Genomic DNA, 25,116 nt, shown 5'->3' on the forward strand with positions numbered 1-25,116 from the left:
AAAAGCCTAGGGTATCTATCAACTATTCGTCAAAATATATATTTCAAATGCTGTCTCTAGACAGGAAACAAAATGTACAGTCCCCAAGAGCTCACGCACAATAAAGCTAGGAAGTGCACTCATCCAGAAGTCCTACAGACCTCAAAGCCAGGATACAGAAACCTCCTTGGCCTTGGAGACACAGGAACCATAAAGTACGGCAAGCAAGAGACTTCCTAAAGGTGGTAACAACAGGAAAGCCTCTATGAAATGGCACTGTCTTCAACTGCCTTGGAAATATGGCACTTGCTCTGCCAGCTCCTCTGTCCTCTATGCATCTGGGGTTACCTGTTGTAATGGCTGCCACCACTCAGGCGGCTGTACTGTTCCTTCTCCTGATGGCTGCCTCGAGAGGCGCTGCTCAGGTGCCTCCTCTGCTCTTTGGTCTTCAGAAGGACGCGCTTGTATGACAGTGTGCACAGCCAGCACAGGAGCTTCCCATCCACCTGGACGAGAAGACAAAATGAAGGGGAGGGGAGGTCAGCGCCGAGACCATGAGCACTGAGACTGTGCATGGGCAGCCAGAACCAAGCCGGAGCAGTCCGATCCAGTCATGTGAGCCTGGGGCAAGTCAGAGAGGACTTGATGACAATGTACACAAACTAATTAGTATGGGGCCACAAAACCTGAAATTGATTTATGCTGCACACCTTTAATCCCAGCACTTGGGAGACAGAGGCAGGCAGATCTCTGAGTTCAAGGCCAGCCTGGTCTACAGAGTAAGTTCCAGGACAGCCAGGGCTACACAGAGAAATGTTTTTATTTGAGATAGGTCTCACCAAGTATCCCTGGGTCTCCAGGAACTCACTATGTAGTCCACAAGAGATCTAGCTGTCTCTTTCACCTATGTGCTAAGTACAATTAAAGACATGTACCATCATATCTGGGCCAACACCTTTAAAATAAAAATGCTTTAGAGTTATCTTATTTGATGTATATGGGTGCTCTGCCTGCACAGACATCTGTGTACCACAGGCATACCTGGTACCTGTGGAGGTCAGAAGAGGGGCTAGAGTTAGGGGTGGTTAAGTGCTGTCATGTGGGTGCTGGGTATTCAATCCAGCCAGGTCTGAGCCTGAACTCTTCTCTCCAGCCTCCAACACCTTTTCTTATTAAACTCTAACTCTGCTTAAAAAAAGAGAAGAAGATCCAATACACTGGTGATAGCTCAGTCCTGTGTTACAGAGTGAGCTCCAAGACAGGCTGCTGAGTTAAGAGTCTGTCTCAAAAGAAGAAAGAAAGGAAGGAAGCGGGGCTGGAGAGATGGCTCAGTGGTTAAGAGCACTGACTGCTCTTCCAGAGGTCCTGAGTTCAATTCTCAGCAACCACATGGTGGCTCACAACCATCTGTAATGTGATCTGATGCCCTCTTCTGGTGTGTCTGAAGACAGCTACAGTGTACTCACAATAAAATAAATAAATCTTAAAAAAAAAAGAAAAAAAAAGGAAGGGAGGGAGGGGAGAGGGAGAGGGAGAGAGGGAGAGAGGGAGAGGGAGAGGGGGAGGGAGAGGGAGAGGGAGAGGGAGAGGGAGAGGGAGAGAAGAGAAAAAACAAACAAACAAACAAGCTCTTAGGCCATGTGTGGTGCTGGAGGCCAGTCAGGTGTAAAAAGGGAGTCCAGGACAAACAGGGCTACACAAAGAAACATTGTCTCAAGAGGGAGGAGAAAAAAAAAAAAGCCCAAACCCTTAGAGTAGGACTGTTAACTAATAATGTAAGAATTAAATAAATTTGACAACAGAGGAAATAAAAATTAACAATACTAATATTAGCAATATTAATACAAATTATAGATCATTTACTGAGTTATGCTCCAGGTTTGTTTGGTTTTTTTAATGTTTATTCATTTATTTATTTTCTGTATATGAGTACAGTGTGGTGTCTTCAGACACACCAAAAGAGGGCATCAGATCCCATCACAGATGGTTGTGAGCCACCATGTCCATGTGGTTGCTGGGAATTGAACTCAGGACCTCTGGACCTCAGTATCTCTCTCAAGCCCCATATTCCAGGCTTAAAAATAAGCATTTTATCTAGGGGCTGGAGAAATGTTAAGAGCACTGGCTGCTCTTCCAGAGTACCTTGGTTTGATTCCCAGCACCCACATGGCAGACACAGCTGTAACTTTAGTTCTAGGGAATATGATGCCCTTACATAGACATACATGCGGGTAAAACACCAATGCACACGAAATTTAAAAAAAAAAAAAAAACTTTTTGAAAAGATTGTATCTCACTACAGACAACTTAGGATACCAAGAACAGAGAAGTAATGTTCAGCCCTAATAGGTTATCCAACACCACGTGGTCAGTCCTGAAATCACACGCACACAAACAACCCTAATGGACTGAGCAGGTTACGTTTGCACATTTATGTCTGTGAGTACATATTTAACGATAACTAAGAGAGGGAGGAGGGAACATAGGAGAGGCTGAAGGGAAAAAAGGGTGTAATTATACTTTAAATTTTTTTGTTTGGGGCTGGAGAGATGGCTCAGTGGTTAAGAGCACTGACTACTCTTCCAAAGGTCCTGAGTTCAACTCCCAGCAACCACATGGTGGCTCACAACCATCTGTAATGGGATCCGATGCCCTCTTCTGGTGTGTCTGAAGATAGCCACAGTATACTCATAAAAATAAATAAATAAATCTTAAAACAAAATTTTTTTTTTGTTTGATTTTTCTGAGACAGGGTTTCTTTCTTTGTAGCCCTGACTGTCCTGGAACTCACTATGGAATTCACCAAGCTGGCCTAGAAATCAGAAACCTGCCTACCTCTGCCTCATGAGTGCTAGAATTAGAGAAGTCCACAACCACTACCTAGCCTAATTTAAAACATTTTAAGTAAAAATTAAAATTTGAATTAAAAAAAAAGAATTTTATCTTGGTGTAGTGACACATTCTTATAATCCCAGCACTCAGAAGATACAGAAGAGGACCAGGAGTCCAGGCCAATCTTACTGCATAGTGAGTCCAAGGAGCTTTTACCTCATAACAAACAAAAGCCAATTGTGGTGGCTTGAACCTCAACATCTGCACTCAGGAGGCAGAAGCAGGCAGATAGCTGTGAGTTCAAGGCTATCCAGGGCTACACAGTGTGAGCCTGTCTCAAACAAAACAAACAAAAAAGCTATTTTCTGTAAGTCTCTCATTCAGTTTCCCTGTTTCTCTGCTGTTAACTGTTATTCCCATCAAGAAAAATAAAGAAATAGATACATAATGAGAACTTCCCAAGATCATTCTCTAGCCCCAGGAACAAGATAGCTCAAGCAGTCTCTTAGCCATGGAGCTGGACAGAGTGCTATTTTCCCTTTGTTTTTTATCTTACGTGTATGGGTGTTTTGCCTGCATGTGTGTCAGCTTACCATGTGTGTGCTGTGCACTCAGGGGCCAGAGAGGGCACTGGCTCCCGTGGGTCTAGAGATAGAGAGAGTTGTGAGCTGCCAGGTAAATATTAGGAATCAAACCTGGGTCCTCTGGAAAAACAGCCAGAGCTCTTAACCACTGAGCCATCTCTACAGTCCAGGGAATGCCACTAAAGGTATCTCCTGATGACTAACACAGCTTTTCCAGTATCTTGTTTAGGGAAGACGTCCTTGCTGGCAGACAGGAATATTTTCATCAATGAAAGTTATGTCCTTCCACTATAAATTAATAAATTTGGTTAGCAAGAGCCAGTCTTAAAAGCCCAGGCACCTCTGGCCATTGACAGTTTCAGTACTGTCACGGTCTTCATTCCTAAGTGTTTCCTTACAGCCTCCTTACCATGCCCAGGCCACTAGACCTTCAAGATGAGAAAAAGATGGAGAAAAGAGTTGACAGACTAAAGGGGTGAGAAACATGGGTAAAAAGATAATTTTTTTATAATATTGTATTATGTATATATGCAATAAAGGGGTGATTGTAACCACAGAATTAAAGATGGATCTGGCATGTGCTATGGTGCTCCACTATAGTCTAGCACTGTGGAGGCAGAAGCAAGAGGATTAGGAATTCAAAGTCTTCCTCAGCTACACAGAGAATGCAGGGCCAGCCTGGGCTACCTGAGACCCTGTCTCTCCCTCCTTCCCCCCCCTCCCCAAAAAAAGGTCTCTATAAAGAGGTGTCATCCAAATTAAGACCAAAGAAACAGATTAAATGTCTCTGTAAAAGGCTGCATAAAGCAAAAAACAGCCAGCACAAAGTCAGAGGGAAGAAAGTGGGGGTGCCTGAGGGCTGAACGGCGGGCGGTCAGCATTGTCAGAGGTGAGAGAACGCAGGAGGAAACGGAATGCTGGAGAAAACCTGGCAGGCATGGAAAAAGCATGATTTTATTCAGGTAGAAATGGAAGCCACTAGAGGGTTTCAGGCAGAGAGCATAGTATGACCAAACTCTAAAGTATTTTGATCCATCAAGACAGTACATCCCTCCATGTGCACATTCTACCTGGTATCACCCTGTGAGCTTTAACTTCCACAGAGACACATCTGGAACTAGACAGTAATAGCACCATTACCTCATACTGTAAGCTCTACCTTTTAAACTTACACAAACTTCTCCCAACTACCACCACCTATGTGGGATATTGCTCACTATAATGTGAATTATTTTAAGATTGCATTACAGCATTATTTACTCATGTAGAGGCAGCTTGTGTGAACATGTAGAGTTCAAAGGACAGCTTAGACAAGTCAGTCAGTCTTCTTCTACCATGCGTGTTCGGGAGATGTTCAGGTCATCCGGCCTTGTAGCAAGATCCTTTATCTACTGAGTGATCTCACAGCCCTAACTTCAATTCTTAGGGGAGGACACTTGTGATGGTGTGCGCCTTTAGTCCCAGCACTTGGAAGGCAGAGACAGGCAGATCTTTTTTGAGCTTGAGGCCAACCTGGTCTACAAATCTAGTTCTGGGACAACCAGAGCTACACAGAGAAACCCTGTCTCAACAAAACAAAACAAACAAGAAATGTTAGGGGCCAGCAAGGCGACTCAGTGGGTAAAAACACCTGCTGCCAAACCTAGGAACCATATAGTAGGAGACCCGTCTCCTGCAAGCTGTCCTCTGCATTCCACAGGTGTGCCTGTGGTACAAGGGCGGGCACACACACACACACGGACACAAAAGCAAATGCATAAAATGTAATTTTAAAGGGAACAAATAGAGCATGGTGGCACACACCTTTAATCTTGACACTTGAGGTCAGCCTGGTCTATACAGTAAGTTAAAGGTTAACCTGTTTTAAAAAGCAAAACGGGGCCTGGAGAGACGGCTCAGCAATTAAGAGCACTGACTGCTCTTCCAGAGCTCCTGAGTTCAATTCCCAGCAACCACATGGTGGCTCACAACCATCTGTAATGGGATCCAATGCCCCCTTCTGGTGTGTCTATAGACAGCTATCCATAAAATAAATAAACAAATCTTTTAAAAAAAAAAGCAAAACAGGAGACTGGATAGAGAGATGGCTCAGATGTTAAAAGTACTTGTTGCTCTCATAGAGAACCCTGGTTTGATTCCCAGTACACACATGGTGACTCTAAACCACAACCCAATCCAACCAACTCCAGGGGATCTGATGCCCTCTCCTGATCTTCTCCAGCACCAAGCATGCATGTGGTGCACATGTATGCATGCAGGCCAAGCACACACAAATAATTCTTAAAAACAAAACAAAACAAAAACAAAACAAAAAAACCCATTTCTTTGTTTTAAAGAAAAAGAGATGGGGCTAGTGAGAGGAGACGGTTCAGTGGGTGAGGCACTGGCCATCACGCCTGTCCACCTGAGTTTCATCCCTGGGACCCACGTGCTGTTAGGAGAGAGCCAGTCCCTTTACATACAAACGTGCATACGCTGCGGCAAGCATCCCTGTCACACACACAATAAAAAAAGTAACAAGAAATTTTATTTAAAGAAATGTTAGAATATAATAGTCCAGAATGAATAATAAAGAAACAAAGGCTAACTCTTCAAGGTTGGTTAACAGAATCAGGAAAGGATATCAGAAGTATGTCCACCTCCACTTGATTTGGGCCCAACTTAATTCCTAAAGAGGAGGAGGAAGAGAAGGAAGAGGAGGAGGAAAAGAGGACAAGAAAAACAGCAATTTACCTTCTTTCGATCATCCTTCCTGTCAAATGCACACTGCTGTTTGCACTGCTCACAGGAATATGGGGGTCCATACTTCTTCTCTGAATTCGTGCAACGTTGGCATTTATTCCCGATAAATGCAGCAATTATGTTGCAATACTGACAAGGCTTAGGCTTGGACAGAAAGGAAGGGTCAAGTAAGTATATCAGAAACTACTGGTTCATTTTTACTGAAATAATCCTACTCTGTAGTCCACGACACGTGACACGTGGTAAACGTGTTCCCAACATCACGCATTTGGCCCGCAGCACTCAAATGACGCCCAATTCTTAGCACTTAAAAGTTACACCATTGCTGGGCAGTGGTGGCGCATGCCTTTAATCCCAGGACTTGGGAGGCAGAGGCAGGTGGATTTCTGAGTTCAAGGCCAGCCTGGTCTACAGAGTGAGTTCCAGGACAGCCAGGGCTACATAGAGAAACCCTGTCTCAAAAAACAAACAAACAAACAAACAAAAAGTTACACTGTCCCCACAGGATTATCGATTTTTAAATAAATAAAATAATGAATAACCAAAACTCACTAGAATCCATGATGAAACTTCAACAAAAAATCCAATAGAACACAGTTGAGTTTGAGGCCAGCTTGGGCTACATGAATAACTCTCTCAAAATAAAAACAAAAACAGGCCAAATATGGTGGTGAACGCTTTTAATTCTAGCATTCAAATACAAACACAGGTGGATTTCTGAGTTTGAGGCCAGCCTAGTCTACAGTCATCTAGTGAGACCCTGACTCAAAACAAAACAAAATACCCTGAAAACCAGCCAGAGAGATGATTCAGTGTGCAAAGATGCTTGCCAAAGCCCAGAACTCACAAAGGTGGGAGAGAACGAACTCTACAAAGCTCACCTCTGACATTCACATGCTGTGTCAACAAATACTCAGGAAGGAAGGCAGGAAAGAAGGGGGGAGGGAGAGGAAGGAAAAATGGGAAGGTGAAGTTGTGTGTGTGATTTCAAAACTATTTTATATGTATGCGTATCTGCATGTCTGAGTGTGCATCACATGTGCACACTGCCTGCAGATGCTAGAAGGGGGCTCCAGGAGCCCTAGAAATGGAGCTATAGGTGCTGTGAGCCACCATGTGGATGCTGGGAACAGAACCCAGGGCCTCTGGGAACAACAAGTACTCTCACCTCTGAACCATCACTCCAGCACGGAAGGTGAAGTTCTAAAAGATCTAAGACCTCATTCCTGTTAGGATTTAGTTCAGAGAAATCCTACTTACCGTCCCATACAACTGCACATTCTGAGCACACTTCTTGCATATCGTATTGGTTTTACTGTTAAAGAAAAAGTGAAACACAAGACTTTTCTTAGAACATCTGAAAACATATTCCTCTTAAGTCCAAGGAATTTGTCACTGCTTAGGAGCTAGGGGACTGATGACATAGAGTCTGGACATTTGGTAAACTAATAATGACAACTTAGTTTAAATAGAGAGTTAGTTACTTGAGATAATGTACCATGCCCCATCCCCCATTCCCAAGTTTAGAACTTTACTCGTGTAGCCCATGCTGGCCTCCAACTAATGTAGTTGAGAATAAACAGCTTTGACCTCCTGTTGCTGCCTCTTGAATGCTCTGACTACAGATGTGAGGCCACCATGCCCAGCTTTAATTATGACATCTATAAGGATCCCTAAATAAAACTACAGTGCATAGAAAAGGCCCTCAAAATATGAAACGAGATACCAGAGAAGAAGTTAATTCTCTTGGCTTCAGATGAGTACCTGAGAAATGGAGGTGAGGAGTAAGATGTATGTCTGCAGCGTCAACTCCAGACTGCTGGACACACCATCTTACTCCACCTTTTGGTAGTCGGGCTGCAGCTCACCAGGCTTGCTTCTCCAGTGCTGCAATTAAAGGACTTCTGGCATGTGTATGTGTGTGTTGTTTTTGTGAGACAGGGTCACAGGGTCTCGGGGTCTCGGGGTCTCTCTCTCTCTCTCTCTCTCTCTCTCTCTCTCTCTCTCTCTCGGTACTCTAACAGCCTGGTTAAATGTGGGGTTTTTTATTGGTTTGTTTGTATGTGAGTACACTGTAGCTGTCTTCAGACACACCAGAAGAGGGCATCAGATCCCATTACAGATGGTTGTGAGCCACCATGTGGTTGCTGGGAATTGAACTCAGGACCTCTGGAAGAGCCATCAGTACTCTTAACCGCTGAGCCATCTCTCCAGCCCCTGGCTAAATGTTAGAAGTCATTTGTCAATGACTTCTCAGATATTTGATCATTTGTATAGAGTTGCCTTTGCTTAGCTGAGACAGGCCTCATCAGTCCCCGGGATTACAGACCTGCATCACCATGCTGAGCTTGCTACTTCTTTTTCAAAGTAGCAGAAAATTGTACTAGTAAAATAAAAATCTAAGCAAACAATGGGTAATACTACATGCTCATCGATGTATAAGAAACCACATAATTTGTATATAATGTAATTGACTACATATCTGTCAGTTTTAGCTTCGGGAGATGGTGGATGCCTCTGATTTCAGCACTATGGAGACAGAAGCATGTGGAGCTCGTGAGCATGAGACCGTCCTAGGACTGCAGAGACTCTTGAAGAGCGCTTGCTATTGTTCCAGAGGACCTGAGTTCCATTTCAGCTCCCACACTGCATGGCTTACTGCCACCTTCACTCCAGTCCCAATGGCTTCTGATGCCTCTTAAGCTTCTACCAGCACCTGAGCTCACACACTTAACAATAAAAACAAAACTTAAAAAGACTATCTAATCTACCTAGTAAGACCTCATCTGACAAAAAGAAAAAAAAAGAAAAGGACGCACAATTTAATTACAGCCCTATGTATACATGAAATACAAGCAGAAACTTTAAGAGAAAAAAAATAATCTATTTACATTTTATTTTATATTTTGTTTTTTGGAGAAAAGGTTTTTCTGTGTAGCCCTGACTGTCCTGGAACTCACTATGTAGACCAGGCTGCCCTCCAACTCAGAGGTCAGCCTGCCTCTGCCTCCTGAGGGCTGGGCATAAAACATGTACCTACACCACCTGGCTACATTTTTATTTTTAAGATACAATTTCTCGCTGGGTGGTGGCGCACGCCTTTAATACCAGCACTTGGGAGGCAGAGGCAGGTGGATTACTGAGTTCAAGGCCAGCCTGGTCTACAGAGTGAATTCCAGGACAGCCAGAGCTACACAGAGAAACCCTGTCTCGAAAAACCAAAAAAAAAAAAAAAAAAAATACAATTTCTCTGTGTAGTGTGTAAACCTAGCAGACCTTGAACTTCCACTCTAAGACTAGATTGCTTCCCAGCCTACAATTAAAGGAGCACTGCTATTCTTGTATAAGACTTTCTAAGAGAGACATGGTCTTGCTGTCCTGGAGCTGGCTGTGTTGACAAGGCTGGCCTTGAACTCAGAGATCTTCCTGCCTCTGCCTCCTTAATACCAGGATTATAGACTGTGCCACCATGTCTGGCATATTTTTTTAATGTTACTATTTTTTAAAGTATGTGTCCTGTAGGTATGTACATGTCTCTTCAGGTGCCCATGGAGACCAGAGGAGTTGGATCCCCTGGAACTAAAGTTACAAGAAATCTGCTAAGAGTGTCTCACTTGAACTCTGGTCCTCTGGAAGAGCAGTTTTCAGCACTTAGCCATCTCTCTAGCCAATAGGACTGCTGGTATTAAAGAAGTGACCCATCACACCCAGAGCTGTTTATGTTTCTCCAGGCAGATGTGGTGGTTCACACTTTTAATCCCAGCCCTAGGGAGGCTGAAGATAAAGATTGTTTCAAATTGAAAGCCAGCCTGGACTACCATCTCAAAAACAAAACAACTCTAAACAAAAGAGCAAGAAAAACAAAAAACGTCTTTCTTGGTCAAGCAGAGCTCTACCTCTCCTGCTGGTACTCAGTCCGGCAGTAGGTGCACTTCACCACAGGGTGGGCAATCCGGCATTCCTGAAATGAAAGAAGATAGTTTGAAAAGAAACTGGGGAGCAGAAACAGTCTTGGTAAGAGCTGGCAGACCTGGGTAGAATAACTGTTGCTAGCGAGAGGCCTGAGTGAGTCATTTACCTCTCTGGACCTTATTCCCTCCCCTATGTGTGCATCGCTTCCCAGCTGTTGATGTGGGAGTAGGAATCTGTATGAACTACTCATACATTTTAAAACAAATAACATTATGAGTAAGCTCTAGATTGGTGGTTAGATCTCTAGAGTCCAGCTCTAGAGTCCAGTGCGGGTTCGTCTGCCTTTGTGGGATACTGAGGATTACTTGTGATCTGAAGGCAAAAGATTAATACCGAGGATTACTTGTGATCTGAAGGCAAAAGATTAAAGCCGTTTTGCTTATAGAACTTCCTTTTTAAAAAAAACTCATACAGTCTTGGACTAAACAGCTGTACACAACTTTAATCCCAGCATTTGGGAGACAGAGACAGTCAGATCTCTTGAGAGTTTCAGGACAGCCAGAGCTACAAGTTATAAGACCCTGCCTCAAAAACAAAAACTTTTGGATCGTAGTTTTTATGTCCAAAGGGGCCCTCAAACCCTATCTTTCAGACTCGGTAAACCCAAGACGCTAAAGGAGAGATACAGGCATCTTTATTTTTTTGGTGAACAACACACATCGGACACACACACACACTGAATCTGAAACATCTGAGGATTTGTCAACGGCAACTTCGCACGAGCTTGGCGACTTAACTGTTGCTCTCTATTCACTCGGAACAGACGAGGTGGGAGGAAGGAATAAATAAAAACGTTGGCATTTTAGGGGTTAAAAATGCTTAGGAAGAGGCAGAAGGCTACCAACTAGATGCTAAAAAGTCATCCTGTTCGTGTGGTGTTCCAAGTCTACGTTGGGATACTTTTTACATTTTCCTTAATAAAGCCTTGACACCTCTAACTTTGAGGTTGGCTGAAAAGTGTCCATTAAGTGTCCGAGTTCGAGACACTCCTCACAGGCAGCACCTGACTCCGGGGTTCAATCTCAGCCAGGATAGGGGGAATCTCTGGGCCCTCATTCTACATTCAAGGCGACCACCGCAGGAGAGAAGGCGGTCCAAGGGAATCTTCCCGGGGGCCAGTCGGGGACAAACAGGAGACTCGCCATCCCCTCCCGCGACCTCACCAGGTCCAAGAAGAAACCCCTGCCGTTGCTAAGCACCAAGACACGCCGGCTGCCAGGGCCTGGACTCGGCCCGGAGCTCCCCCCACGTGCCCTGCAGTTCTCTGAGGGCCCGGCTCAGCTTCTCCGCAAAACGGGCCGGCCACACCCTGCCCGAGGGGACCCCGGCGGCCGTCCTCGCAGGACCGATTACCGAGCCGCGCCCGGAGCGTCCCCAGCTCCCGGCCGCCGCCCCAGCCCGCGCACCTTGCACAGCTGCTGCCCCTGAGACAGCGCCTCGAAGGGGAAGCGCTGGTGGCACTTGGTGCAGGCGTAGAGCGCCGCCATGTCCGGCCCGGGCCGTGCTCGCCGCCGCCCCTCCCGCCGGCCCGCCGCTTTATCTGACAGTCTCAGGCACAACCTGGCGGCGGCGGCCGGCCCGCGGGCTGCGGAGGGCGGGCGAGCGAGGGCGGGCCGCGGGAGCGGGGGCGGGCTCTCCTGTGCTCAGAGGCCGTTCGCTGGCTCGCGTGGACGTCGATCACACGCGAGGGGGCGGAACGCGGAGTTCCCGACGGCTCCGATTCGGTCTGGATTGGACTACGCCACTATGACGCTCGGGGCCGCGATTATGTAAAGCGCAGTCACGCGGGGGCGCCGCCTGAAAAGAGCGTCTTCCGAGTAGGATAGCGGAAGCCCTCGGGCTCCGCCCACCTGCGCGCTGCGGCCCCGCCCTCGCTCCGCCTCTCCTGGGCCGCGGGCGCATTAGTGCTTCTCGCGATACTCGATGAAGTTGTGATGTTTTAGGTTGCCATGGAGCTTCCCGCTAGCCGGAGGAAGGAGGGATTGGGGTGACAGTAGGGCAACATCGGATTCGAACTATGAGACCATCCTGAGTTTGAACCCGCTGGGCAGCCAAGGAGGAAAGTCTATCCTTGGAGCAGGCGGAGGGAAAAACAGGATATTAAAGAGTATCCTCTATGGGTTGGAGAGATGGCTCCGAATGCTCCTTTTGCAGAGTTTGGTCCCCAGCACCCACATCTAGAGCCTCAAACCGCCTGTAACTCCAGCTGCAGGGGTACCACCGATGCCTCTGAACTCGGCAGGCACCTGCACTCACGTACACTTACAGATACACGCAAAATAAAATGTAATCAAAATTTTAGGTCATGTACATATGGCCTCCATACATACACAGCCTACGGTTCTCAAAAGTAACATGGCATGGCCCCTCAGTGTTCCTATTGCCTCTAATTCTAGCTTCTCCACTGTTTTGCCATTTTACAATTGCCCACCGTTTTGACCAGGCTTTGCCTTTCATAATATCCCCTAGCAATGTCCTTTTGGGTCATCTCTGTCTCTCCTTCACTTAATATGGAGCTGATCAATCTATCCACTCACCACAACCTAGTGTGTGTGAGACTTTGGGTTTGACTTGATCTTCAGCACTGGAGAAAGAAAAAGAGGTAGGGCATAGGAAGTGAGAGGAAGGAAAGGAAAAGGAGATATCGATGATCATTTGTACAATAAACCTTTTTTAAAAGAGTTTTTGGGGATTGTTTTGTTTTGTTTTTGTTTTTAAGACAGGGTTTCTCTATGTAGCCCTGGCTGCCCTGGAACTCACTCTGTTTTAAAGAGTTATTGCATTGAGCCAATAAAACAGACATGATCTCTGCCTTTGTTTGGCAAATTAGCCAAAGGGGGCTATGGTAAATTAAAAGACAAACTGTAAATTGAGCATAATGGTAGCACCCGTAATCCCAGTACATGTGAATTGGAGGCAGGAAGATCATATGACCCTGTCTTTAAAAAAAAAAAAAAAACCAAGCCGGGCGGTGGTGGCGCATGCCTTTAATACCAGCACTTGGGAGGCAGAGGCAGGCGGATTTCTGAGTTCGAGGCCAGCCTGGTCTACAGAGTGAGTTCCAGGACAGCCAGGGATACACAGAGAAACACTGTCTCGAAAAAAAAAAAATTTTAAACAAACAAACAAACAAACAAAAACCCACAGCCAGGCACGGTGGCATGAGCCTTTAATCTCAACACTAGGGAGGCAGAGGCAGATGGATCTTGATAAATTATTTCTCCGTCCATGAAATTGAGCCAACTTCAAGCCAGATTAGATTCTATTAAATGTAGGTTTACTTGGCTCTCTGGCAAGTTCACTGACTCCAGGATTGAGGCTAGGGGAGTCACCATGAAGAGACACAGGGAAAGGGGAAGAGAAAAAGGAAACAGGGCTCAGGGCTGGGGGAGAAAGAAGAGAAGAGAAAACAATAAAACAAAATGGATTATATAGGGAAGAGTCTCTGGGGGAAGGGCAGCCCAGCCCCTGGGCAGGAACGTTCAGGATTGGGGGCGGGGTATACCAGGTAGGGACTGAGGGATTCTGGAAGAACCTAGAGGCCAGGCCTGCTTTGATGTATAAAATATGCTCCTCAGTCCCTTGTTCCCGGGGGCCAAAACCAAACAGATCTCTGTTCCGGGGGTCAGCCTACTCTAACCGAGCAAATTCCAGGACAGCCAAGGCTGCACAGGACCAAAAAAGGAAGAAAAAAAAAAATCCTGCAAAGAAAGAGGACAGACCCAGGATAGACAGACTGTAGAATGATAAAACGGAGAACTTTCTGAGGGGCCAAGATCTCAAAGTCAAGAAGGGTTTAGCCAAGAGCATTCTAGGCAGAAAGGAAAGAAAGGGAAGGCCCTGAGATGCGATTGGGCTTTATAAGATTAAGAAAGAGAGAAAAGACCCATCCACCTGGGCCTTAGTGGAAAGAGGGAGAGAAAGGGTGCCTACAGACAGGACAGGGGACTGTGTGCGGCCCCTCCGGCTCTGCATGGATGATGTTGTTTTTTGTTGTTTGGGGTGGGGGGGTATCTCTATGTAGCTCTGGCTGTCTTGGAACTTGCTCTATAGATCAGGCTGGCCTTAAACTAAGAGATCCACCTGCCTCTGCCTCCTGAATGCTGGGCTTAAAGGCGTGAGCCACCACTACCTGGTTCCATATGGGTTTTTATCATAGTGGAACATACAAAAGACAATAGAAAAGAAATTACTGGCCGGGCGGTGGTGGCGCACGCCTTTAGTCCCAGCACTTGGGAGGCAGAGGCAGGCGGATTTCTGAGTTTGAGAGTTCAAGGCTAGCCTGGTCTACAGAGTGAGTTCCAGGACAGCCAGGGCTACACAGAGAAACCCTGTCTCGAAAAAAAAAAAAAAAGAAAGAAAGAAAGAAAAAGAAAATGCATTTCCCAATAAATACATTAAAAAAAGAAAAGAAAGAAATTACTGACAGGGTTTAAGCAAGGAGCCAGATGACAGAGTTTGTCTTTTCAAAAGATTGATCTGAGGGTCTGCATCAATGACACAGGATTCAGATTCCTAGATTCGATTCCCAGCACGTACATGTTGTCGAAACATCTGTAACCCCAGTTCCAGGGGATTCAAGGGACATACAAGTGGTGCACATACAGGCATACAGGTGGAATAGTCATATATATATTAAGTAAGCCTGAAATTTTATTTTTTTAAGATGTACCAGACACAGAGGCAGGATTGATACAGGTTTAAGTCTGCTCTTGTCTACATAGTTAGCTCCAGGCCAGTGGGGGCTGTATATGAGACCAAGTTTTAAAAACTTGTACAGCCTTCAGGATGCCCTAGGTTCCAGTCTACAGCACTGCATAAACTGGGCACAATGGTGCCCACCTATAATCCCAGGACTCAGGAGATGGAAGTAAGAGAATTCGAAATTCAAGGTGATTTTCCTCCGCACAGTGATGTCAAGGCTGGTTTGGTTTCTGTGAGACCCTGTTCTTGCAGGATATCTGATCACACTATGAACCCTCAGATTATAATAGCTGTCTGTGGTGTGGCTCAGCCTTAGCACACAGCTTTAATCCCTCTGGCTAGAATGTACATACACCCTTAGTGCATACCTGTAATCCCAAACAATGACTGTAGAAGGAAGCAACCAAGGTTGAAAGTGACGTCCAATTGAATGGCAGACAAAGCTGTCAAAGTTATCAAAGACTCAGATTTGACAGAATAACATACACTCAAGTCACAAGAGAAGAGAGAGGAAAGGGAAGCTACTCAAGAGGCAGAGCAGAGAGAGGAAAAGGAGGGAGGCATGTTTACTGGGACAGTCGTACAGTAACAGGCTACAGAGAGAGCACAAACTAGACACAGGTGAAGACAGAATAAACCAGAGAATGAGAAGGAGCCAGAAGATTAACAGAGATAGTTTGAAGTCAAGCAGAGCAGTTCAGGAGAGGCAGAGAGAGAAGCCAGATTGAATCAGTTAGTGTGGAGAGGAGTTTGAGCCAGAACAGCTATAATTGAGTCAGCCAGTCAGATCAGAAAGAACAAGAGAAGGGGTGAGCTTATTCACTTATTCAGCAGTAAGTCTCATAGGCTGAGAATATTCTAGGCCCAGATAAGATTACACCTGGGCTAGAAGCCTGGGTTAGCAGACAGAAGCAGTAAACCTCCTAGACAACAATTACATCAGAATTGATTGCCCCAGGCTGGACTAAATGCCTAGCTATCATTTGGGAGTCTCCTACAGCTATCTAGGCTAGAGGTGGTGGGTTAAAGGTCACAGGGAAGGAGAGTGAAGGATTCAAGACACTCATGCAAGAGTGAGCAGGATGCACAGTGGATTTCATTTGGGAGGTGAGAAGGGAAAGACAGATATATATATATAATAATCAACATACCCAGCCACGTGTGTTGTGGGACTTGTGACAAAAAGGAAGATTAGGTGACATTCAGTGCCAAAACCAAAAAGGATTGTTTTGACATGTTAAGTTCTAGATCCACATGGGGAGACATCATCTAGTTAGTAAGTTCTTTTGGTTTGGATTTTTTTTAAAGATCTTATTTATTTTATCTGGGTTTGAGGGTTTTGCTTACATGAATGTAGGTCCATCAAAAGTGTGGCTGGTCCCCAAGGAGGCCATCGGAGGATGTGGGATCCCCGAGCACTAGGGTTACAATAATCTGTGATGCTACACATGGGTGCTGGGAATTGAACCTGGGTCCTCTGTTAGAGCAACAAGCACTCTTGACTGCTGAGCCCTCTCTCCAGGTTCTCTAACTTGTGGGTGCTTTGTATCTCTTAGAAGTGTGAAATGAAGACAGAAAGGGTTATTTCTGCTTTCTGCAGTGCTCGGGACCAAACCCAAGGTCTTGTGCACAGGAATCATACTTTCAACCTCATTAGTATATCTGTAGCCAGGAAAATAGTTGCGTGTCTCTGTGTGTGTGTGTCTTAGTGTCTGTGTATATGTCTGTGTGTGTCTGTCTGTGTTTGTGTGTAGAGACAGGATCTTCTGTATTCCAAACTCAAACACTCTGAATACTCAGAAGACCTCTAATCCTCTACCTTCTAAGTACTGAGATCATAGGCCTTAGTCACTATGCTCAATTTATGTGGTGCTGGGGATCAAACCTAGGGTTTTATGCCTGCTAGGCAAGCTTTCTACCACTGGAATACATCCCTAGTCTTTGTTTTTAATGTGTATGTTTTTTTATTTTTGTTTTTTTTTTCCTTCATGTATTCATGTCTATACACCACATGTTTGCCTGGTGCCCCTGGAGGCCAGAGGAGGGCGTTGGCTCCCCGAATTCTCAGGCATTTGTGAGCCACTGTGTCGCTGCTAGGAGTCAAACCCAGGCCCTTGGCAAGAGCAACAAGTGCTCTAACATGCTGAGCATCTCTCTGGCCCCTAAAAGATAGATGTTTGAGAGATTATCGATCTGTGTGTGGACTTTAGTGTTCTGAGCTAACTAGATATGACCTTGGAATCATAGAAGAAGAAAGACCCTGAGTGAGATGAAGGAAACTCAAACAGCTAGAAGTCTAGCTATGGAGGAGACACCCACAGAGGAGCCTTGAGAGGCGATGCAGAGAGGGCAGTTGGTTTTAGAGTCCAGGAGACCTTAGACCCTGCCTCAGAACTACAAAGCACAAGTTAGATCGGAGTCCAGGAGAAAAGCAAGAGACACCAGTCAACGGGGTTAACAGCTACTTGGAGGCTGAACTGAGACAGTAGCTGATGCTTCCTGGTCTAACCTGTGTTTGCCAATGTCTAGGCTGTCAAAGCTTGGCCTTTATCCATCATGTCTTTCTTTGTGTTTTGTTTTGCCCTGAGATAGGTTTTGTTTTTTTTTGTTGTTTTTTTGTTTTTTGGAGACAGGGTTTCTCTGTGTAGCCCTGGTTGTCCTGGAACTCACTCTGTAGACCAGGCTAGCCTCGAACTCAGAAATCCGCCTGCCTCTGCCTCCCAAGTGCTGGGATTAAAGGCACGTGCCACCATTGCCCGGCTGAGACAGGGTCTTGATATGTTCTGGTTGGCCTAAAACTTGCTACGTAGAGTAGACCAGGCTGTTTTCTAACTCACAGAGACCTGCCTCCTCCTCCTCTTCCTGTATGCTGAGGCTCAAGGTGCCCACCACGTCTAGACTCTGTGTCCTTAGCAGTGTTGGCTCGGCATACCTTTGAGGAAACTGGAAAAAAAGTTCCTATCAGTTTTCTTCAAAGAAAACAATATTAGCCAGGCGAAGGTGGCACGCACTTTTAATCCCAGCACATGGGAGGCAGAGGCAAGAAGATCTCTGTAAGTTGATAGGCCAGCCTGGTCTACAAAGCAAGTTCCAGGACAGTCAGGGCCACTCAGGGAAACCCTGTCTTGAAAAGCTAGAAGTAAATTTCAGTTTGGTGAGCACAGCACTGGAGAAGCCGAGGCTGGTGATTTCCAAGACCAGCCTGGGGCCATACAAGAAGATCCTTTCTCAAAAAAAAAAAAAAAAAAAAAAAAAGGATTAGGGCCTGGAGTTGCAAACTTGTAAACAGCAGCCACCACAAAGGCTGAAGTCAGAGGGTTGCTCCTGGGCCAGTGGAGTGGTGGCACACTGTCACCCACACTGTCACCCAGCTTAATGCCAGCACACTAGAAACTGATGCAGGCAGCTGTTTGGGAGTTCTAGGCCAGCCATGGCAACAGACTGAGTTCAGGACACTCTGGGCAACTTAATAAGGCCCTGTCTCAAAATAAAAAAAATAAACAGACACTCACTAACCAGGAGATGGAGGCACTTGGAACCCTGTAAGTTGGAGGCCAGCCTTGGCTACACAGCAAGTTCCTGTTTGTCAGAAAAGATACTCCAACTATGGAGGGGGTCAGCCACACTTAATTTAGAACCCTCCCTCTGAAGTGGATTCTCGATGCTCTGGCATTGGTTTTAGATCTTCTACCCTCGACTCCCCAGGCTCTGTAGCCCAGGGTCCTGCACACTACTAAAGGAGATTTTGCCTAAATTCCAGCTCAATAGATCTCTCTACCAAACCTAAGGAAAATTTTAGTTACTTAAAGCCACAGACCCTCCAGGACTACATCCCAGTTTCCAAGTCAACCAGAACTACACGAGGAAGAGGCGCCTTGGTGTCCAGAAAGACTCAGCCACCAAGGCCTGTTCTTCTCATGATTCTGCACCACAGTCTCTGTGGAAAACTGAGGAGTCCAGCGCTGGGTTGGAGCTGAGGCTATCATCCAGGGCACCTTCAAATGGCCAAGAAAGAAGCAATGGCTGTTCAAGGACAACCAGCTCCTCAAACACTGGTGACTATGACGTCAGTCAAACAGTATGGATCTATACTACACCCACAGTAAACCTGACTCCCAGAAAATTCCTTCAAGAATTCAGAGCCCTGAGCATTTAGCCCCACTGGCCAGAGCTTCGGTGAGATGGCTCGGTGAATGAACAAAAGCCCCAAACCCCCAGCATGAGAGAAGAGAACCGACTGCAAATTGTCCTGTCCTGCGGCGATCCCTAACCCCCATGTCGTCTTAAATTTAGGTTTAAAAAAACTTTGTGTGTGTGTCTATGTTTGTGTGTGTGTGTGTGTGTTTGCTTCCTCTTTCTCTGTGTAGACCCAGCCATTCCTGGCCACATCCTCTTGGGGAAGGCTCTTACTTTTCCTTTTAGGCTCTGCACCATCCAGCTGAGAATTTGGCCCAATTGTCCCTCAAAGGTACATTGTGAGATGGATGCAGGCTGCCCGAGGGCCAACAAGTTCTCACTAGATAGCCATAGGGAGAAGGGGAGGTTCAGAAGCTGGACCAGCCTGTCAGGCAAGTGACAGAAAGTATCATCCTTCCCCCAGGTCCATACTCAGGTGATACTTCCCTTCTTCCATCTTCCCAGTGGAGGGCCAAAGGCCAGGCATCTTAACTTCGTTGTGAGCCTCCAAAAGCTGCCCCCAAATCCCATGTGACTTCTTGGACCTGTGATCAGGGATCAAAGACCCCTCCTTTGCCAAAGTCTACAGACCTTACAGAACTGAAGATATAGCTCTTTGAGAGTCCTTGTCTAGCATGCATAAGGCCCTAGGTTGAATCCCCAGGTCTGCCTGCCCTCCATATTTAAAAATAAAGCTGGCAGGTTGAGGATTCATCTGACATACTTGAAGTCCTGAATCATCCATCATCCTCAGCAACACACACACACACACACACACACACACACACACACCACACACGGGGTTGGGGGAGGGAGGAGTGGGGAGGGTACCTGGCTTCTGTAGCTGTAAATTCTCAGTCCACAAACTCAGCAATAAAGGGTTTCTCTACATGGCCCTTGATAGTCTGGAACTCAGTTTGTAGACCAGACTGTCCTCAAACTCAGATATCTCCTCACCTCCACTAGGCTAAAGCCCTACAGTCAAAACTACCCAGCCAATAAAACTTTAAAAAAATTTTTTTCAATTAAAAAAAAAAAAAAAGAGCAGGCCATGGTGGCATACACCTCTAATCCTAGCCCTCAGGAGGCAGAGACAAGATCTTTCTATTTAGCACTGCCTGGTCTGGACTCTGAGATTAAAGGCATGTGCCATCATGCCTGGTTTAGCAATACAACTTTTCTTTTTAATTAATTTAAGCTGGATGTGGTGGTGCACCCCTTTATCTGAACACTTGAGAGGTTCAAGTGAGTTATATAGTTTTAACTGTATACCTGTATATAGTGAGCCACTGTCTCAGAAACAATTTTTTTTTAAAAGAGAAGATATGAAAATAGAAAAGAGATTTGTTGGAAAGAAGAAAAGATCCAGTGGAAGGAGGGATAAGAGAGAGTAATGTGTCTGGTGTGTGTATATGTGAATATCAATAAAATATGTACATGTATGAAATTGTTATAGAATTAATTATATATATATATATATATATATATATATATATATATATATATATATTTGTTTGTTTGTTTGTTTTTTTCGAGACAGGGTTTCTCTGTATAGCCCTGGCTGTCCTGGAACTCACTCTGTAGACCAGGCTGGCCTCAAACTCTCGAATTCAGAAATCCACCTGCCTCTGCCTCCCAAGTGCTGAGATTAAAGGCGTGCACCACCACCGCCCGGCATTTAAAAATATATTAAAAACAAAAAAATTCGGGCTGGAGAGATGGCTCAGCGGTTAAGAGCACTGACTGCTCTTCCAGAGGTCCTGAGTTCAAATCCCAGCAACCACATGGTGGCTCACAACCATCTGTAATGAGATCTGATGCCCTCTTCTGGTGTGTCTGAAGACAGCTACAGTGTACTCATAAATAAAATAAATAAATAAATCTTAAAAAAAAAAAAATTCGCGGTCATATGTATCAGACAGAGTTTTAGACTCTGGAAGTATAGCAAAGAATATGACCAAGACTCTGACTTCATGGAGTTTCTGTTTCAGACATCAAGGAGATGGATGATATTTTAACAACAAACAGGGACCAGAGAGATGGCCCAATGGTTACGAGCACTGAGTGCCCTTCCAGAGGCCCTGAGTTCAATTCCCAGCAATCACATGGTGGCTCCCAGCCATCTATAATGGGATCCCATGACCTCTTCTGGTGTGTCTGAAGAAGATAGCTACAATGTATTCATAATAAATAAACAAGTCCGGGCTGGAGAGATGGTTCAGCGGTTAAGAGCACCAACTGTTCTTCCAGTGCTTCTGAGTTCAATTCCCAGCAACCACATGGTGGCTCACAACCATCTGTAATGCGGTCTGATGCCCTCTTCTGGTGTGTCTGCTATAGTATACTCATTATTTAAAAAAGAAAAATAAATAAATCTTCTTTAAAAACCCAAATGTTTAATACACTCTCCAGATAATCCAAAGTGCTGAGACAAAAACAAAACAAAACAAAGCAAAAACCTCAGAGAACTGAGGTTCAGTTCCCAGCACCTACCTGGCACTCACAGCCATCTGTAATTTCAGTTCCAGGGATCTGATACCCTCACACAGATATACATGAAGGCTGAACACAAATGTACATAAAATAAAGATAAAGAAATAATTTAGACGGGCATTGGTGGTGCATGCCTTTAATCCCAGCACTTGGGAGGCAGAGGCAGGTGGATTTCTGAGTTCGAGGCCAACCTGGTCTACCGAGTGAGTTCCAGGACAGCCAGGGCTACACAGAGAAACCCTGTTCTCGGAAAAAAAAAAAAAACAAAAACCAACCAAACAAACAAACAAACAAAAAGAAATAATTTAAAAATCATGGGAAATTGAAAAACCAAAAAATAATAAATAAATAAATAAATAAATCACGGGAAAAACTGATGAGAGAGGTTAGATCACAGAATTCTCAGAAAGAACTGCCTGAGGGGGGGGGGGGAGTCAGCTAACTGAAGTGGAGGATATGGAGTATGATGAGAGAAAGCCTTCCAGAAGAAGGAGTGGAAAGGGCCTGGGCCTGGAAGAATTAGGCACTTTGGAGGCATAACAGTGTAGGTAGCCTGCACTGATGTTTGTGTGTGTGTGTGTGTGAACTACCTGCATGCCTAGTGCCTACAGACGCCAGAAGAAGGTATTGGATCTCTTGGAAATGGAGCTAGAGGTGGTTCTAAGCCACCATGTGGTGGATGGGACTCATACCCCGGTCCTCTGGAAGAGCAGCCAGTGCCCTTAACCATGGAGCCATCCCTCCAACCCCAGTCCATATTATGAAAGATCACTCTGGGATAGAACTGGAGAGAGAGCTTAGAGGTTAGGAACACTGGTTGCTCTTCCAGAGGACCTGGGTAGCTCACACCCTCCTATAAATATAATTCCTGGGATCTGAGGTGCTCTTCTTGCCTCTGGGCACCAGGCACTCATGTAATGAACAGAAATACGTGCAGACACTCACATACACGTAAAATAAATTGAATGCGATGGTCATTCTGAGGCTGGAGAGCTGGCTCCGGGGGTAAAGGTGCTTGCTGCATAGACCCGATAATCTGAGTTCAGTCCAGAACCCAGGGAAAAACTGGATGCAAAGGCTTGGGTCCGTAATCCTAACATTCCTATGGGGATGTGGGAGGCAGAGGCAGAAGAATGGGTTGGAAACTCTCAAGCCAGCAAACCTGGAGTATGCAAAGCTAAGGAGACCCTTGCCTTAACAAGATAGAAGGCTGAGAGCCTCTGATAACCTTCTGTGTGCAGTCACATAGGTGAACCGGTTGAACTGGGGTTACAGTACTGCCTGATGCAAGTGCTGGGAACTGAACCTAGGTCCTCTGCAAGATCAGTCAGTGCTCTTTACTGCTGAGCCATCTCTCCAGTCCCTGAAAACATTTGAATATACTTACTTACGTGTATGGCGAGGGGGGGGGCAACACTAGTGTTTTCAAGCACATGCATGCTACAGCTTGTATGTGAAGATCAGGGGACAACTTGAAGGGGTTGGTGATCCCCTTTTACTGTGTGGGTCGTGTGGACTCAGCTCAGGCTGGCACCAAGAGCCCTTATCCACTGAGCCATCTCAGGGGCCCGAACTTAACATAATCTGTAAGATTCACCCATATCAGAAAACCCTCCACTCTTCATCAGTGAATACTATTCCATGATGAATATACTGTATTTAGTTTATCTGTTGCACACAGGAGCTGTGTCCACGTGTCTTCATTCACTTAATGCTGCTACAACAGAACATCTAAGACTGGGTGGTTTATAGAACAGAAATTTGTTTAATCAAAGATGAAGGTGTTGGCAGCTTTCAATATCCAACAAGGATAGCGGCACCCCTTAATGCTGTGTTCATCACACTGTGGAAGCGGGTCAAAGGGCACCAGAGAGCCTCTTCATAAGATGCTTAATTCAGCTGAAGATCTGGTGGCCTCTTCACAGTAGCGCATCTTTTTTTTTTTTTTCCTTGGTTTTTTCGAGACAGGGTTTCTCTGTGTAGCCCTGGCTGTCCTGGAACTCACTCTGTAGACCAGGCTGGCCTCGAACTCAGAAATCCACCTGCTTCTGCCTCCCAAGTGCTGGGATTAAAGGCGTGCGCCACCACTCCCGGCACAGTAGGGCATCTTAATACTACCTCCAGGAGATTTGTCAATACGCTTGACTTTTGGAAGGGACACCTTTGACAACAGCACCACCTTCTGGTTATTGTGAGTAACGCTGCTATGAACGTTATGTAAGTCTCTGAAAAACTTTTATTTATTACTTGTTTTTGTTTGTTTGTTTGTTTGTTTGTTTGAGACATAGTCTGACTATAGAACTCTGACAGACCTGAAACATGCTATTGTAGATGAGGCTGGCCTCAAACTCACAAAAATCCACTTGCCTCTGCCTCCGGAGTGTGAGCTACCACAGCCAGCCTTCAGTTTTTGAAAATATAAATGATTCTTGGATTTGTGGGTCTCCCTTGTTCGCGGATCATTCAAATCTTCTCTGAATCACTTTGCTTTTAGAAAATGGGCTGGTGAAGCAGGCATTTTCTATCTGGAGTAGAATTTCTCTAAGTAGCTAAGATTGGCCTCGGACTTGCAGTCCTCCTGTCTGTCTCCCGTGTATGTATGTGTGTTGCTACCTTTACATTTAATTAATTAATTAATTGTCTATTTACTTATTGAGATAGGGGCTTTTTATATAGCCCTGGCTGTCCTGGAACTCACTATATAGACCAGGCTGGCCTTGAACTCACAGAAATCCTCCTGCCTCTGCCTCTTGAGTGCTAGGATTAAGATGTGTACTACCACACCCAGCTGAATTTCTTTTCTTTATGATTGGTGTGTGTCTGGGTGGGTGATGGGGTCTGTATGGAGGTCAGAGGACAACTTCAGAAGCCTGTCCCTCTGCTTCCACTTTAAGTTCTGGGGCTCAAAACCAGGTCGCCAGGCCTGCAGGGAAGCTCTTCAGCCACTGAGCTGTCTTGCTGGCTCCTATGGATAACTTCTATGGAATGTCAGACTGATTTCCATGGCTGTGGCAGCCATCCTCTGTCCCCACTAACGTCCTGGCCCCACTAGATGCCGTCCTCACTTACTATCTCCTTACAGGTACGTTCCTTACCCCACCCCCCGGTAACATTCACTTTATTATGAAGTAGTATGGCACTGTGATTTTATTTAAATTCATCTAAAAGTCATGTGAAATGGGCATCTTCCTGTGTGTTTACTGGGTGTGGGTGATCACTTGAATAACTTCTTTGGAGAAATATTACCTGAGCTCCTTTGCCCAATTTTTATTATTGAATTTTTTTGTTTCTTTTTCTTTCTTCTCTTTCTATCTGTCTTTTTAAAGATTTATTAGTTTAATTTATTTATTTATGTGAGTAGAGGACATCAGATCTCATTACAGATAGTTTAGATGGTTGTGAGCCACCATGTGGTTGCTGGGAATTGAACCAGGACCTCTGGAAGAGCAGTCAGTGCTCTTAACCACTGAGCCATCTCTCCAGCCCCTTTTCCTTTTTTCTTTTCCTTTTCTCTCTCTCTCTCTCTCTCTCTCTCTCTCTCTCTCTCTCTCTCTCTCTCTCTCTCTCTTCTAGACAGGATTTTTTTCTTTCTCCTTCTCCTTCTCCTTCTCCTTTTCTCCTTCTCCTTCTCCTT

The 25,116-nt window shown here is 45.3% G+C and overlaps 1 protein-coding gene across 2 annotated transcripts in view; it reads right to left on the reverse strand.

Moving 5' to 3' along the window:
* Positions 1-11,703, reverse strand: part of Fam76a (family with sequence similarity 76 member A) — a 28,206-nt gene extending 16,503 nt beyond the window's left edge. For both annotated transcript variants that reach the window (XM_028759818.1, XM_028759817.1), the window contains exons 1-5: positions 11,516-11,703; positions 10,034-10,098; positions 7,398-7,452; positions 6,129-6,281; positions 328-485 (exon numbers count right to left, since the gene is read on the reverse strand). In XM_028759818.1, coding sequence (XP_028615651.1) covers positions 328-485; positions 6,129-6,281; positions 7,398-7,452; positions 10,034-10,098; positions 11,516-11,596 — 512 coding nt within the window. In that variant the 5' untranslated portion in view covers positions 11,597-11,703. The remainder of the gene's footprint in view (positions 1-327; positions 486-6,128; positions 6,282-7,397; positions 7,453-10,033; positions 10,099-11,515) is intronic.
* Between the last annotated feature and the right edge of the window lie 13,413 nt (positions 11,704-25,116).

Source organism: Grammomys surdaster, unplaced genomic scaffold (assembly GCF_004785775.1).
Source record: "Grammomys surdaster isolate TR1022 unplaced genomic scaffold, NIH_TR_1.0 126313, whole genome shotgun sequence".
Lineage (NCBI taxonomy): Eukaryota > Metazoa > Chordata > Mammalia > Rodentia > Muridae > Grammomys > Grammomys surdaster.